The 17,725-nt window shown below is 36.8% G+C and overlaps 1 protein-coding gene and 1 long non-coding RNA gene across 4 annotated transcripts in view; one reads left to right on the top strand and one right to left on the bottom strand.

Moving 5' to 3' along the window:
* LOC136858133 (uncharacterized) overlaps positions 1-17,725 on the bottom strand; it is a 309,912-nt gene that overhangs the window by 13,659 nt on the left and 278,528 nt on the right. The gene's annotated exons all lie outside the window — the stretch shown is intronic.
* The window catches only part of SCAR (wiskott-Aldrich syndrome protein family member 3 SCAR), a 360,993-nt gene that overhangs the window by 340,871 nt on the left and 2,397 nt on the right, over positions 1-17,725 (top strand). For 2 of the 3 annotated variants that reach the window (XM_067137453.2, XM_068225425.1), the window contains one exon: positions 76-2,504. In XM_067137453.2, the coding sequence (XP_066993554.1) occupies positions 76-254 (179 nt within the window). In that variant the 3' untranslated portion in view covers positions 255-2,504. Of the gene's footprint in view, positions 1-75; positions 2,505-17,725 lie in introns of those variants that run through there. The other variant, XR_011017601.1, reaches the window with a different exon arrangement.

Here is a 17,725-nt window from a genome sequence, read left to right as displayed (position 1 = left end):
TATCTTTTACCTACCTTAAATATTTTTTTCATATTACATTTAAGTTTGCTTAATTGTATGTGTGGTATGTTTTAGGAATTAAACTTCGCAAAGTTGAGAAGATTGAGCAGAAGGAAGTAGAACGTGTGAATGCCTTGCATGATGTAGCTTCAATACTTGCTCGGCGCGTTGCTGTAGAGTTTTCGGACTCTGATTCCGCTTCAGAGAGTGAATACGACAGTGAGGGATGGGGTGAACAAGAGACGAGTGCGTGACATCGGCGCACCAACAGCGAGCATTCGTATCGCAGTGAGGACATGAGCCAAGATGCTACTGTCCCTGCTGTCATTGCTCAGTGCGAGTGAAGATGTCTCTGCCTATTGCACTGACATGTGGTTTAAGTCCAGTGCATTCCAGAGTGTCCACATTTGTCAGGAGTTCCTAGTTTATGCCAGCGAATATGAATTAGGAAATTCAGATATATACAAAAAGGTATATTGCTATTACACAGTTATGATTATTATTATTTTTTTTTTTTTTTTTGAGTTAATTTATTTTGAAAGGAAGGAAGCAAGCAAGCAAGCAAACACAAGATCAATGACTGCCTTACTCATTGAATGAAGGTGGTGCATATCCATTAGATCAAGTGTATTTTCAAGGAATTTTTCTTATACTCAAGTTGTGATTAATGGTGACTGTAAGACATCTAGGGTAACTTCTTTAATTTCTGAATTTTTGATAATATATTGAATTTTTTCTCATGCGGGATAGATGGGGTTGTGTAAACCACAAATGAAAGTGTACATTCCCTTTTGAAGGCAGGGTTTGACTATTTACAACAGTGAGGTATTTTTATTGAAATTTATTTCCTTATTTATGAAAATTGCTAAATCATTGTATTTAAAATGAGATATTTTCTAAAGAATTGGCTTCAAAATCCTACTTGCGCTTGATAATTTTAAAATTTGAACTGTGACAGATGTCTTCAATATTGATACTGCTTGCTGTTTATGGGACAGAGTTGGTCTGCTAGTTTTTTGATGGTATAAGGATATTCATTACTGTTCTTTAGGCCTGAATATGTTTGTCTAGAGAATGACAGCTTCACAATACCAGTGCCTCACAGACAACACTTTAAAATGTACTGTCTTTGGCTGAGTATGAAGACAAATTTAACGTTTCAGCCTATTTGTTGGTTTGTTTCTGTTACTGATATGAGTGCATTTGTAGTGTCACCTACTTTTCTGTGATGTTACTGTGAGACTGGAGCCAAAAATGGACTATGTGCAAAAACCACTCCTACAAAAATATGTTTCATTTAGTGTCCAACTTGATCATTTTCCAGTGCTGTTGTGGTGCTTAACAATTTCATCATTCAAAGAAGTTCTGCAAACATGATTTCATTCAAGGCTCCGTGTTAGAATGTTCTGAATCTGTATCTCAAGTTTGACTTGTTTAAATAGAAAGATATTCATCACACAATCATCCACACTTGAAACCATTTTACTTGTCATAAGCATACTATAATGAAGATAATAATAGCAGCAGCAACAGCTTTCGAAATGTTCCGTTCCTTTAATATATCACAAGAAAAAACTTGAGCATCAGTTTTCTCATTGTTTACGGTGCTAGTGTCTGCAGTGTCAGCATGCATGTTTGTGCGTATGTGTGTTTTATGGCCCATTGTCTCCCATTCCCTTGTGCTTTTCTTACGGCAGTATCTTATTTGCCATTTAATGTCCAAGAATGACCCAGGCTATGTATATATCCATATTCATGACAAAAATTTCATTTTGTGCAGGACTTTATTTAATTCCATTAGTAGAGGGTTTATTCTCAACATTCCACATTCATGATGTATTGTTAAACTTCTTTATTTTCACTTTGTGGATATTGTGTTTTATTTCTACGTTAAATTCAATCTTCGAAAAGTAATGAAGGTTACTTTTTTTTTTTTTTTTTTTCCAGTGTGTGTACCTGGTTTATGAGCTTTCCTACCTCCTCCCCTACTCTCCACTTGTGTGGAGTGAATAGAATCTTTACTTTACCATTAATCCAAGTCTTATATTAAGTTTGAATACTGAATACTTGTCTGTCATTGCTTTATATTAATAATCTATAGAAATGTACATAAGATCCTTAAATTTATTAATAATAATAATTGCATACTAAGAATAGGTAGAGGCTTGTACATGTTTACCTTCTCCTTGCTGTAATCTGGGACATCAGATGTTGGTTGGTGAAAAACTTTGTACTTTCACATTACTTGGTGTTATAATGGTTGGATAGTCATAGAGGGTGTATGGTAGTAAATAATATTAGTAAAAGATTTCCCATATTTAAAATTATAAGTTGAAAAATTAGCAAAAACATGAAACTTTCCCAATTTCACTTTTATTTCCTAATAGTTAAGGGTTCCAAATGCAGTGAACATCTGACAAAATCAAATTGAAAACCAAATTTATACAATACTGTGCATACATCCATCATATCACTCATCATTTTTTAAATTATTATTTAAAATATTAAAATGTTATTTAAAATAACGATGCTACTTGCATACTCCGACTGGTAATGAGCAACAATATAATACAGTTTACCAATTAGTGTTAAAGGAGTTCATAAAACAATGTCACTATTCCAGAGAAAGAAGACTTCTTGATGTCTCTGAAAGAGGAGGTAGGTAGGAAGTAATTAGGATTGTGACATGTAAATCAGACTTTTGATATGGAAGGGAAGTAACCTATCCTAGGTGGCTCTAGTTGCTTGTTTCCATTCATACTAGTTGATATTTCCTGAAGATGAATTGGTTGTAACACAAGAACGTTATAAACGAGTCATAAGAAGTTATAATGTATAGGTTCATACAGAAAGACAATGAATTCTCAAACCCAAAGAAGAATGAAAACTAGAAGGCTTCTTTTGATAACTTTTGTTGTACTTAATGAAACCAACTGGTGGTAGTAGTTGTCTCTTCTGTACAGTACTTACTACAAAAGCTTGCTTGCTTCAACACTTAGTCAAAGTTACATGTCAGTTCATTAATAGAACTGTATAAACAATTTTTCGTTAGTTTCATGTGGGGGTTAGAGTTTTCTTTGGTCATCACCACCTTGTGTTTGTGAAACTTGATGGTTTTCATTTTATTGTGCTGTGTACAGAATTGATTGTATCTGTGTTTATTTGGGTAATTGACTTGGATAAATGTTCCAGAAATTGCCCCAAGTGATTTTCAGAGGTCTCCTGAGTAGATGATTACAATCAGAACAGTCACTATAAGCTACCATAGTATGGAATCAGTCCTCTCAGCAGTGACTTCCTAGTACAGTTGAACCTTGGTATCTCGAACCTCCATTACTCAAATTTTCAGTATCTTGAAGTGACTTAAGTTTCCGAGCAGTTTGTCATATTCTTCACGTGTATTTATTTCTCTATTACTCGAAATTCGGTTACACAAATTTCTCGATTTCTCAAAGAAAACATTTCCTCCCTTGAAGCAAAAAATACTCTGTAACTTGAATTTTGTGCAACATTAACTGTGAAATACGGTATTTGTGGATTGTGAGGAACAGTTAACAAATAAAGAGGTATAGTGATGCTGGAAGCTAATACGACAGGAGCCGAAAAACTAAAACATCTAATGATCAGAAAATCGGTGAATCCCCACTGTTTCTCGGGTGTGAATTCATTGCCAGTCACGTACAGAAGTAACCCCCGAAGTCGCGGATGACAAGCTCCATCTCGGCTGTGTGGTATTGACAAGAAGTTTCAACGTGACTTTCAAGAGACTAACAGATTTTTTTCCCAAAGGTGTTAACCGAGGTTTGTTTCTGATGTGCTGTATCCTCTCTTCTAAAAAGTTACTATAATAAGGGTTTAATGAAAGTGATGCCGTAAAACAGAGTTTGTATATTTAAAAAAATAATGTATTCAGTATAAGCCTGTAGATACATACGATTCAATTATATGCTATACATGCTCAAAAATAACGTTATCTATATCTCGAAATTTCAATACACCGAGCTCGATAGCTGCAGCTGTGTAAGTGCGGCCAGTACCCAGTGTTCGGGAGATAGTGAGATAGTGGGTTCGAACCCCACTGTCGGCAGCCCTGAAGATGGTTCTCCGTGGTTTCCCATTTTCACACCAGGCAAATGCTGGGGCTGTACCTTAATTAAGGCCACGGCCGCTTCCTTCCCACTCCTAGACCTTTCCTATCCCATCGTCGCCATAAGACCTATCTGTGTCGATGCAACGTAAAACAGCTTGCAAAAGAAAATTCAATAACTCGAAATAAAATTTAGCTCCCGAGGTGATTGGAGGTATCAAGGTTCCACTGTATGTTTTGCTGTGAAGATGGGTGATTCTTTCATGGCTTGTATTCATGGTCTGCACATCAGTAAAATCCCAAAAGATTACAATGTCTTCTTATTTTTCTGCTTTTTACGCCACATTGGACCACTTCAGCCAATCATTTTCTGGTCATCTTCTTTGATAGGTTTTCTTTCTGAAATTATCATGTCTGTAAACAAAATATTTCAAAAAATGGTTCATAAAAAAGAAAGAAAAAGAAATAGAGGTAGGCTTTGGTGACATGGTTTTAGGATTGATGTGAATATGTCGTCACGTGTTGTTTGGGGGTGTGCACTTGCGTCCTTAGTTCAAAGAATACTTTTAGAGATGATCATACAGAGTAGCAGTATGTTTTACCTTGTCTGTTTGCTGTTTAATTCTGTGTCCGTTGGGTATTGTTGGATTCATCTATACATTATCTATTTGTGGAGATCACTTCTGTAGATTTCTGCTTGTACTTGGCCAAATACTTTGTTGTGTATTTTGCTGCAATTTTTCACTTATACTTCTCAAATTGTGTGTATCATCTTGTCTTTGCATTATTTTTGTTTGTTATTTGCACAGATGAGCTTGTTAACTATCAATGAACACTTATTTTATTTTGCTCAGACTTACGATTCACAAGTCACGCCATCCCAGAATTGACTGAACTTGCCAACTGAGGAGCTGAATGGAATAACTATTTAACTGCAAAATCTTGGTTCTGAGATACTGAAGTTCAAAATTTTCCTTTGCATATTGTTAAATTTATCATCATGCAGTAGTATCAACTTCTGGAAATATCCATGTGGATGATATTTGTTACATTTGTTACTTTTGATTTTTTAAAAATAATTATTATTATCACTTCATGATTATTGTACTACATGACAAAAATATACTCATTATCAATGAAATGTCATTACCAACCCTGCCATTGTGGTTGTACTTAAATAACTTGTTCGACTGAGCAAGTTGGCCTTGCAGTTAGGGTCGCATAGCTTTGAACTTGTATTTAGAAAGTGGTAGTTTCAAACTCCACTGTCGGCAGCCCTGAAGATGGTTTTCCATGGTTTCCCATTTTTACACCAGGCAAATCCTGTATCTTAATTAAGGCAATGGCTGCTTCTTTCCTGTCCCGTCGTCACCATGCTGTGTTGGTGCACCGTAAAGCAAATTGTGAAGAAAAAAAACCTATTTTTTAACAATGAATGATTATTACTAAGACGCTTAAAATAATCATTATACTGAACACAAGTTGTACTCTAGTGAAATAAACATTTAATAAAAAGTTTTAAAAGGAAATATACAAAATAACAAAAATTAATTGTTAATGGTTTTTGAGACATTCAGCCTCATTGTTCTGTACTGAGAATCATTAAATTGTGAGGTTTGTCAATCATTAAGGCATAAATAGGAATAGCAGATCTATACTGAATTGAAGTATACAAACAATATACAATATTATACAAACTGCTCATATGCCAGATCATTACAAGAAGCATATACATCCTCAGTGAGATACTGTATAAAGAAAACTGCAGCGCTATTATTTAGTGACTCAAGTAATTTTGTCACACCTTTTCGTCAAAAAGAAATCTTCACCGGTACTCATCAGATGTCATTAGAAGTTTCATTTCTACTAACATTGTTGACAATGTTCTGGATTTTCTTCCTCAATGTATTTCAACAGGGGCATAATGCATTTCTGTTTTGCTGGTTTCAAAACAGAGCATGGTGGTATGACAGCTTCAATTAACACTTAAGGGGAAGAAACACTTTCCTATCAGACGATAAGACTTTAATGGTCCTGAATATGTAAATGATGCAGAAGACTAGTGTGGTTGGAAAGAAAGAACAACAGACTTCTGTATGCTGAACTGATCATTTCTGGTTTTTGGCTTCTCAAAATATTTTAAAGCTGCAGACCAATCTTTCACTAACCCATTCAAGTACAAGAATCAGAATGAAGAGCGAGAGACTGCCAGAAAAAGCATTTGAAGTAGTCCTATTATTTTTAACATACACGGAGGCGGTACAGGTTTTTCTCCAGGTACTCCAGTTTTCCCTGCCATAATTCATTCCAGCAACACTCTCCAATATCTTTTCATTTCATCTGTCATTCATTAATCATTGCCTCAGAGGAGTGCAACAGGCTTCGGCAGTCGGCCCAATTCCTATCCTCGCCACTAGATGGGGGCTTCGTTCATTCCATTCCTGACCCGGTCAAATGACTGGAAACAGGCTGTGGATTTTCACCCCGTAACACAGACTGATTTTATTAGACATATTCATGTCAAAAAATAATGGTAAATGGGCTTCCTCTGTAGCTCTTGTCATTATTGTTCTCAGTATAGTCATTAGTAGTTTCATTCGAATTCACTGATATTCTCTGATAAAACTTGGATGATATATGCAGATTTTTATCTGATAATGTTTGAAAGGTCATTTTGGGTTAAGAAATGAAACATGATGTGTGGGAGAGAGAGGGAGGGAAGAGTTTATTTTTAAATTTAATTTAATTTAATTTTAAGGCTTTGGCAAAAGAATGATCAGTATAGTGACTGTGTACCCAACGAGTTGAGTAGTGAATAAAATAAGAATTATTCTGTGGGAGCCTTCAGTGGAGAAATATACTTGTAAGAGAAGAGAAAGGAAAGAATCATGTTAAGATAACATCAGTAATATGGTAAAATTCTTCTACTGTTATTAATATCAGTGCTTTGACTCCTTGAGAAAGTAACTTGATGTTATTTGGGAACTACAACTAAACCATTGAATGAGAAAGGAACTCCATTAAATTATTTTTTTAAAGAAAAATCTGGTGGTACGGGCACAGTTAGCTGTGCCATTTCCTCAGTAGATTGTAAATAATAGAAGAAAAGAGTTACTGAAGATAATTTCTAAATTTAATCAAAGCACTGGCAGTTAAGAATAAACTACAGCTACTCCTTCCAGGTACTCTACAATCATGGATGATAGTGAGAAATATTTGCCTACCCCTTGTATGATATGAACGATATGTGAACCGTAAGATTTGCTTACACTGTCATTGTTCTACCTGAATCTGGAATGGATGTTAAGATGTTGCTGTGTGATGTGGGCTCAAACTTTTAGGCAAAGCACAAAAGAAAACGAAAGGAATGGAACTCTGTTGAAACTTAATCAGGTGATGTAAGAAATTAGAGATTAAAAAATAAGTTCTTAAAGGAAGCATTTGAATAATTTTAATAATAAAATTATTGGTTTTACTTCTCACTAACTATGCTTCCAGTTTTCAGAGACACTGGAGTGCTGGAATTTTGTCCCACAACAGTTCTTTTATGTGCCAGTAAATCTCCTGACATGAAGTTGATGTATTTGAGCTCCTTCAGATACCACTGAGCTGAGCTGGGTTTGAACTTGGAAGTAGATGAATTTTGCTACTAGGGTAGGAAAATAACTAATGATATAAGGAAATAGTTAACCTACCCAAAGAATGCATAATTTTTTAAAGAATAGAAATCTGCTGTCCTTTAACATCATTATTCATATTAGGAAGTTATTTCTGAGGCTGTGTGGAAGGGAAACATGGATGAGAACTGGTGCTAAAAAGAGAATAGTGATATAATATTGCATCAGAGTATTTACAAGTAAGGTCTGGTTGTAATGGTCAGATCTGAATGAACATTGTGTAAACATGTATGTGTAACCCTGTCTTTAGTAACATTAGAATTTAGTAGATGCAAACAGATCACAAATGAAAGGAAAAATTAAATTGTTGAGAGGAGAATGAATGGAAAAATTTACACAGGAGATGATGGAGATAATATTAGAACAACATATGAGTAATCCAGGACTCATTCTTATAGATATTGAGGGAATTGTTGCATGTAGGGACAGAAGGGAGAAGTCTTTGGGATAAATATGACAAACAGTTGGTAGTAGATACAGTAGAGATGGATAAGTTGCACAGGATGGAGCTGTATCGGTTCATGCCAGGAACCAAAGCCTCTATTGACAGCAACAAGTTAAAAAGGAAGAAAAGAGTCAGAACTGCAGGTTGGTGGAAAAGGATGATGCTTTTTCAGTGTTGATTGTACCAGCTTCTGTGATTTCCAGTCTTGTTTGTTTTATGTTGGGACTTCCGATTTCATTATACTGTAATTTCATGTAGCTATTCTGGCCTAGTGCAGCCCTTGTAAGGCAGACCCTCTGATGAGGGTGGGTGGCATCTGCTGTGTATGGGAAACTGCATGTTTGTGCTGTGGAAAATAGTGTAGAGTGTAGTCTGTGAGTTGCAGGAATGTTTGGGTCATCACAGGTACCCATCCCTCAAGCCAAGGGAATTAACAATAGAGGATTAAAATTCCACGACCTGACCAGGAATCGACCGCAAGGTCCGGCCAGATTTTGGTTTTATTGAAATCTCTTTTTCATTCTATTTTACAAGTAAGGTCCAATGGTATAGAATGGTCAGATCTGAATGAACATCGTGTAAACATGTATGTGTAACCCTGTCTTTAGTAAATTTAGAATGTGGTAGATGCAAACAGTTTTGATGTGCAGTTTTAAAAGATTACATTGCAAATAAAATAGTTTCTGGAAAATCAGTGTGTTCAGGTTCTGGAAAGAATGTGGTTGAATTCTTTGCTTAATTTGAATATCTTGGGTTATGTATGATAGAGGTCTTGCTATTTCTTCAGAGTAAACAGAATTTGCACTTTTAAGCATCTCTATTGTTTGTGAGGGTATAAATTTATTTCTTGTCCCTATAATGGCACTGAGAAAATCTATATACTGTATATAAAATAACATATACTGATTGCCCGATTCATCATCGCCGAGCAAAAACTACTGGACAGAAGGAAATGAAATTTTGGGGATACATTTATATTAAGGTGTAGGTGCTCGCTAAGAGACGATTTTTGCATATTCCATTGCTAAGGGGGTGAAAAGGGGGGTGATTTATTTAAATGAGTGTATATCTCAAAAGCTTGACATTTTAGAGACGTAAAAATTGGTATTTGGTATCTGCTTTAAAAATAAATATTTTATATTTTCTGTGTCTTATGCCTTCATTATCATAATTTATTAATCTGGAAAGCAGTGGCCTACAGAAAACTAAAAGCATTTGATATATAATTTTGCAGGTTACGAGGGTCCTAAAAAAACAAATACTGTATGACTATTCCAAGAGACATGTTTTGCTATCAACCAACTTCATAAGAACTACTATGCACAGTTATTACTAGAGCTCAAGTGATGTATGTGTTTAACTTTTCAGAAATATGTTTATTTATGTGCTTAAAGATGGAAAATATGTTATTAAGTTTCCAAAATATATTCTTAAATTTGTATTACAATTATACCCCAATCACTTGAAAATATAGTTTAATAAACCAGTCTACAGTACAAATGTTCAGTCAGATGTACTTTGCACTTAACAGGCTGGTGCTTGCTGCAGTTTATGAATCCTATAATACTTGCTGAGGTTGTGCATGTAGGTGCTATTTTCAAATTTTATTCTAAAGAGTGAAAGAAAAGGTCATTTTAGAACCTTTCTTAGTACTGATTGTTTTTGTCTTACTACTAGGGTATCTAAATATCCTCGATTGACAAAAAATGCAAAAGATTCACAAAGAATGCAAAAGAACAACACACTACTTACGCCACTTGGGGCCATACATGAAACTGCTGATACTGGACTATTTTGCTTGTCTATTATACACATACATACAGAAAGAACAAACTGCCATGCTTAACATTTATTAAAAAAACACCTATACAAACGCACACAGTTTGACAGTTGAACACAGCAACACCTTTATCTGTGAATAGCCCTCGGATACTCTATTTCGTTTACATCAGCATCCTTAATTTGAAAATGAAAAAATACTGCACCAGTATTTTCACAATTTCCAAGTAGTAACTTACACAAAGAATGCACCAGTAATTCCACCAGGTGACAGTCAATGTCTAGGACAAAATAATGCAAAAGAAGATCACACTACTTATGCCACTTGGGGCCATACATGAAACTTGACACTGGGCCATTTTGCTTGTCTATTATGCACATACACGTACATACAGAAACAACAAACTACCATGCTTAATATTAGGAAAAAAAATGAGTACATACTCTTTGTCATTCAAAATGCAAATGAAAAAATACATTGCACAAGTCAGAGCTTCTTTCTGTGATTTAGCATTACATTGCACAACAAGCAGCATTTTCAAGTTTTGAAAAAGGAATCTCATCCTGTTTTCAGCTAAATGAGTTTTGAATTGCAAAGAGGTTCTCTCCACATTGGTTGAAGTTACTGATGCATATTATTTTAAAACACACAATGTCTGATGGTGAAAATTCTTCTCAAGTAAGCTTTAGATTTCCGTTGCCGCTAAGGACGCTACTTATTTGCACAAATTTATTGTACATAGTATTCTTTGATAAGACGTTTCGCCAAAACTTGTTTCCTGGGCTTCCCGGAAGAATTCATAAGCTTCTCTCAGACTTAAAGAATGCCCTGCAGAGTTGATAAAAGTAGGATATTTAACCTTTCAAGTTTTGTGATTGTAGAACTTCAGAAAGCAAAGTTAGATGTAATGTACATCAAGTCTCCTTGAACTCCTGTTGCACACATAGCTTCTAAAGACTCAATACTGTAATGTATACAGCATCATCTTTGTTTAGCTTTTCGAGGACTGATTTTATAAGCTCAAAATTATCCACATAATAGCATGCCACATTCAACCAAGTATCCCACCTGATATACACTGGTTGTGGAGGTAGCAGCAAATCAGCAGCACACTGTTTGAATAAACTTGCATGACTGGGTGCTTTAATGAAAACATTCTTCATGGATACTAATACTCTATTTATATTTGAAAAAATACTTTCTCCTGTTTCGTCAACACTGTGCATACTGTGCATTAACCCTTTCCCGCCAACATTTTCACTCCGCTTATCTCCAGGTTTCAACCTGTTATTTAGGAAACATTGAAGCAGAGCACATTGTGTCAGGAAAAGTTAAATAATGTAAATTCTATTGATCCCAATGTATTCACATTTTCCATAATATTAGAAAACATACCATCGCATCCATTTCTCTACAGTATTCATTGAGACATAAGGTTGTTGCTTCAAACCTCCACACCCTGCTGGTGATACCCGACACAGAGGTAGGCTGTATTTGTCACATTCTCATGTTGTCTGAATCCCTCTAAATAATCATGTGATTCTGGAAGTGGAATGGTGCCCATGTATATCAGCTTTTATTTCCCCTGAGCAAGTTTCTTCCTATTCTGTGGCTATTTTGCTGGAATGCACCTGTTTAAATGCTGCATTGGTATATACGCAATTGGTTGTTACTGAATAATTTGTCTCTTCCTAACATATGTAAAAAATAAAAAAAATCTATTTCTCATAATACTCTTTAGAAGTTATGGACAGGTTCAACATCATCCATAATCATTCGGAGTAACGAAACAAAATATTTGTGTTACCTGAATTGCCGCGACATTGCCAGCAGGTCCGATTTCTCTATATCCGTTTTCATTTATATCACTTTTATCACAAAAATTCCTCCCTATAAATACACCTATTCGAATATTAGTTACCGCTGCTGATGTTCTTCACTCTTCGTTGATGTGTTACTTACTCAAAAAATTTCACCTCCGCCCCTATTCAGCGATTCTGTGACTTTTTTTTTTTTGCCTATATCCAGCTCAGTTTCAATATCCGCAGTATTCAATCCCGCCATGTTTACAAACGAAACAGATGACACGCGCTAGCGGAAGTTCAAGTCCATTGCCTAGACAACTTCAAGACAGATTATCGCTCTTCTTTTATTTCCTAAGCCTTGTAGATTGTACTGCGTGTTCATAAATGCCTTATAAACACTTCACTGCTAAAAGAAATTAAAACTATCTCGTAGATCGCAGATGTGTGCAGATAATGCAGCCGGGTGCTTTTGGGCACTAAGGACTGGAAGGCAAAGTGAACTTTTGGGTGCTAAGGGCGGGAAGGGTTAAAGAAGTTAAATGAATAATCTTGCTAAACAGAACTTTCAACCCTTGGCATGCTTTAACTATGTAAGGTGCAGAGTCTGTAATAAGTACTGTAAATGCACTTCATCATACTGGAGACCATCAGGTCACAAAGCACCACAGCATCATTAAAAGTTTTAGCTATTGTCATCATCATCATTTCACAATATCAGCTGTAGCTGGGTAGGGGCAAATATGGTTCCTCTCCACTTTCTTCAGTCTTTCCACCACTCCTTCTCCGACACTGTGTCCCAGTCCAGGTTTCGTTCTGTAATGCTGTGTTGGATTGTGTCCTTCCATCTCAGTCATGGTCGTCTGCTGCCTCTCCCTCCTTGCATTTGCATGTAAGTTACATCACCTTTTTTGGCATTCTTTCATCACTCATTCACTTTATGTGCCCAAACCTTCTTAGTTCTATCATTCATTTTTTCCACTCCAGTTTCTTCCTAGATTTTCTCATTCCTTATTTTGTCTCTTCTACTCTTCTATCCCTTCGGGCTACTCGGAGGGAAGCAGTGGTATTATGTAGTCTTTGGATCAGCCACGGTATAGTCACGCACTCCTATTTACTGAAAGGAGAACCCCCTCCGGTGTGTACTTGCGGTACACATCCTTACGGAGTGCGTGGACCTGGTCGATCTGCGTCGTAGGCTAAAACTCCCGAGTACCATCTCAGTCATCCTGCGAGATGATGAGCAGTCAGCAGACCTCGTCATCCGTTTTGTGAGGGATAGTGGTCTTTTTTATCATGTGTAGTAATGTCCTTTGTCTTTATTTGTGTTAACTGCGCTTTTATCCTGTTGACTATTTTAGTTTGTGTCTGCGTATTTTTGTGTGTTACTTTAACTTCTAACTTGAATTATATATATATATATATATATATATATATATATATCTGTACTTCCAGGCAATGCCTTATTCCATTGTCCCCTGTATTTTCTATAATTTTATTAGAAAATAAGGCATTGCAAATTAGATCCACTGATTGTTTTAATCTCATAATCATTTTTCATCACCATTTCTTTTAAACTCCAGTCAGTGGATACGTTTTTAAATTTTAATTATCATATTATGTCATCCATCTCATACCATTAGGGGCCGATGACCTTAGATGTTAGGCCCCTTTAAACAACAAGCATCATCATCATCATCATCATCATCATCATCTACTCTTCTCTATCATACTCCTCAAGAACTTCATTTCGGCTGCCTGTATTCGACTCGTCCTTCTTTGTCTTTGTCCATGTTTCTGTTCCGTACGTTGTTATGGATACGTAATACATCTTGTACATAGTTTCCTTTGCTTCCATTGGTACATCGTTGTCCCATAACATGTTTCTTACACTATAATAGAAACAGCTTCCAGCTTGAATCCTCTTACTAATTTCAGCATCCAGTCGAGCATTCTCCATTAATTCACTCCCCAGGTATTTGAACATATCCACTAGTTCCAGGGGCTTGTCTGCAAGTCTAATCTGACCTTTCCCTTCTTTCGCCCCTCTTGTCATAACAAGAGTTTTACTCTTCTACACTTATTTTCAGTCCACATTTTTCGATCTTCCCATTCACCACATCCAACTGTTTTGGAACCTGCATGTCCTCGTCTCCCCAGATCACAATATCATCTGCAAAATAACATGTTCATTTCTCTTCCTCCATATGCTGCTTTTGCTGTTCTCATGATGTCATCCATTAGTATTGTAAACAGGATTGGCGACAGAACACTTCCCTGTCTCAGTCCACTGGTGATTTTGAACCAACTTGTCCCACCTACCTGTATTTGCACGCAACTACAACATTCCTTGTACACTGCCATGATCACTTTTATTAATCCCTGTCCAATTTCTTTTTGCACCAACTGTCCCAAACTCTAGTCCTGGGGACACTGTCATATGCCTTTTCAATGTCAATGAATGTCATCACCATATCATTCCCATACTTCCATTGCTTTTCCATTAGTTTTCTCATAATGAAAATGGGCTCTGTTGTTGACCTTCCACTTCTGAAACCAAACTGATTTTCAACCCTCAACCTTATCCTATTTTCCAGTATCCTCTCCATTATCTTAGCAACATGGGATATCAGAGTAATTCCCCTGTAGCTCTTTTTTTTTTTTTGCTAGTTGCTTTACGTTGCACCGACACAGATAGGTCTTATGGCGACGATGGGACAGGAAAAGCCTAAGAATGGGAAGGAAGCGGCCGTGGCCTTAATTTAGGTACAGCCCCAGCATTTGCCTGGTGTGAAAATGGGAAACCACGGAAAACCATCTTCAGGGCTGCCGACAGTGGGATTCGAACCCACTATCTCCCGGATGCGAGCTCACAGCTGCGCGCTCCTAACCGCACGGCCAACTCGCCCTGTCCTTGTAGTTCTACAATACTTTATCACCTTTCTTGAAAATTGGAATGATTATACCATTTTGCCAATCCTCAGGGATCTCCTTATTCTCCCAGACAATCCTGAAAACTCGATATGTCTACTGCAGGCCTACTGCTCCAGCTGTTTTTATCATCTCCACTGAAATTTCATCTATTCCAGCAGTTTTTCCATTCTTTATCTTTCTTACTGCCATTTCAATTTCATTCATTGTAATTTCTTTATCCATTTCTTCATCAACTAATTGCCTTTCCTGGTGGTCCGTTGATTGACTGTCATTAGTTATCATGTTCAGCAACTTCTGAAAATACTCTCCTCATCTATTTCTTTCTTCTTCTGGCTTTTTTAATATTATGCCGCCTTCATCTTTCACAAATCTGGTGTTTACTTGATCTTTCTTTTTTTTCCTTAAGATACCATACAATAATTTCTTGCTGTCCCACATATGATCTTTCAATTTCTGTGTGAATAAGGCCTAGCTTTTCCTCTTTTTTTCCTCCACTACTTTCTTGGCCAAATTCTTTGCCTCCACATATGTTCTTCTTTCTTTAGTCTTAGATGTTTTCCATGCTTTTCATGCTATTTTCTTTTCCTTCACTTTAATCTTTACCCTATCCTTCCACCAGTGTGTCTCTTTGTCTTTCACATTTCCTGATGTTCTACTACATACCTTTAGCTATTGTATGACTGTTATTTTTGTCAAGATGAACCATTTTCAATAAAAAGTATTGTGGCAGATTGTATTTTAACCCACTAACTATGATGTTGACTATGTAACAGCCAGTAGCGTCAGATGTCTCACCCATTGTAATCCATACTACATTGTCACCAGTTTCATCACGAATTCTGTGTAGTCTTTTTGGGTACAATTTTGGTAAATAGCACTTGGGCAGTGTTGATTCGTCAGGGAGAGGAAGTTTGCTGTACTTCTCTAACATTTCACGTAGCACCACGTTGCATTTTGTTAAGCAGTATATCAGCCGCAAGAAATGCTAGACAAATATCTTGTGAGAACTTGAAATTTGCTGGACGAGGTCTCACATTTTGCATTTCGGGAAACAAATATTGTTTCGGATTCTTTAACAATGCACATTTCACATGTTGTGAACCTTGCAAACGCATGTCTGCAGCTATGGGTTTCCCACAAGTTTTGCCAAATAACACAATTTTGTCAGATTCAGAAGTCTCCAGTCTGCACAGAATGGTTCAAAGTAAAACTCTTCACACTTTTGAGATACATCTTATTTGTTGAAGTGAGAACTCCACACTTTCAGTCTATGTCTTACATGTTTGACAGACCACTGTAATTTCATTTAAGATATCCTCTTTAAGTACGGACTAGTGGAGGTGTAAAAGAGGCTTGGTGAGACTCTGCAGCTCCAGCCCTCTGTTGTCCATAATGACTGGGGAAGTCTTGAAGTGGAATACAGAGACAGGGTGCACTGACAAAATAGAGAAGCCAATTGCTGGAACTGATAAAGATCAAATACGTGGGCAGGAAACATTTAAGAAGAAGAACATATTGATGAATATAGGGAATAATATGTACTTGTTAGTAAATATGGAATAGGTATTTAATTATAAAAATTTCAAAAATATGTACGTAAATCAAACATGCAGTATTTTGTTAAATGAAAAGAAACCACTTTTTGTTTTGCAAAAATCAGATGATCAGAAATTTGTCTCCCGTTCATTGCCATCCATCAATGGCTGCTAATTTCAGATGACAACCAGCCATAAAACATATTTATGTCAAAAAATATTTTAGGACATAATTATCTGGGCCTTAATTGTTACAAATGCACTAGAGTTCAAGTTTTTCACTTCCACAGTTTGTAATCACTAAATCTGCCAACCCTTCAGTCCTCCTGTGTGTTGTACTTCTGCTCTCCAACAGGCCCTCTCTCAGCTCGGTGTCATCCCCAAAGCAGTTCATTCCACAGCACAGCTAAACCCAAGAATCAACTTGGCATAAATTGACTCTCTCCTTGCTGTCGCGCTCCCAAATAACTTGTCTAGACTTGCAACTGTCTTGTGACTTATGCATGCTCTCTTGTGACTAACTGGTGCTCTGTAGCTTTGCTCTTTTTACAGTCCAGTGGAAGGTTCTTGACTATGTTGCAGTTTCCACTTCCAAAAGTGGAATTATGTACAATAATCTTGCTGATCATTAAGGGTGCCTTCTGCATTGTTGGTTTGCCTCCAGCATCTTCAAAGCAGCTCAGCCAACTTCCTTATTGCATGCCTCAACAATTCATCAGGGCTATTGTTTTGCTTGCCCATGTGACTGCTCTGCTGGCATTATCACCTCCCGCTGGCCCTTAGCCCGCATTGTCACTTGATAGCCTCCCATGCAGACTGAAGGGCAGGAACTATTGTCAGTCCTACAGTTAGAGTGGAATTATGTATATAATCCTGCTATTATCATAGTATTGTTCAAAGTAAAGTTCAAAGTAAGATCATTGACTTATAATAATAAATTTAATTAATTAATGGTGTGTGGTCTCCGAAGAGGCCTGCTGCAAGTCTTTTGAATTGATGCCATATAGGCATAGCCTGTGAAGATAGGGCCCTACATATGATGAATTCTAATGCTGAAGACGACACACACACACCCAGCCCCCAGGCCATTAGAAAGATTTAAATCCCCCACCCGACCAGGAATCGAACCCAGGACCCTCTGGACCAAAGGCCAGCACGCTAACCATTTAGCCATGGAGCTGGACATAACAGTAATCAAATGGCCTCAGCTAATATGTGCAGTTATTTTGAGTTGATGCCATTTAGGCTGCCTGCTTGTCTATCTGTGTTCCATATTACCAAATGACAGAGAAACAAAAAATATACGTTGGAATGGTAAATTGACTTCTTTCCACCCATCGAAAATCTGACTATCTCTGCTGGGTTTGAACCCTCAAACCTGGTATCTGGATGAGTTATTGGGTTGAATGAGATAAAGGGTATAATTCCATGTTTCTTCATATTTATTATGGTTTCCAGTTGGACA

The sequence above is a fragment of the Anabrus simplex genome, chromosome 1 (assembly GCF_040414725.1).
Source record: "Anabrus simplex isolate iqAnaSimp1 chromosome 1, ASM4041472v1, whole genome shotgun sequence".
NCBI classification, from domain to species: domain Eukaryota; kingdom Metazoa; phylum Arthropoda; class Insecta; order Orthoptera; family Tettigoniidae; genus Anabrus; species Anabrus simplex.
This window is presented reverse-complemented; position numbering and strand designations above follow the sequence as displayed.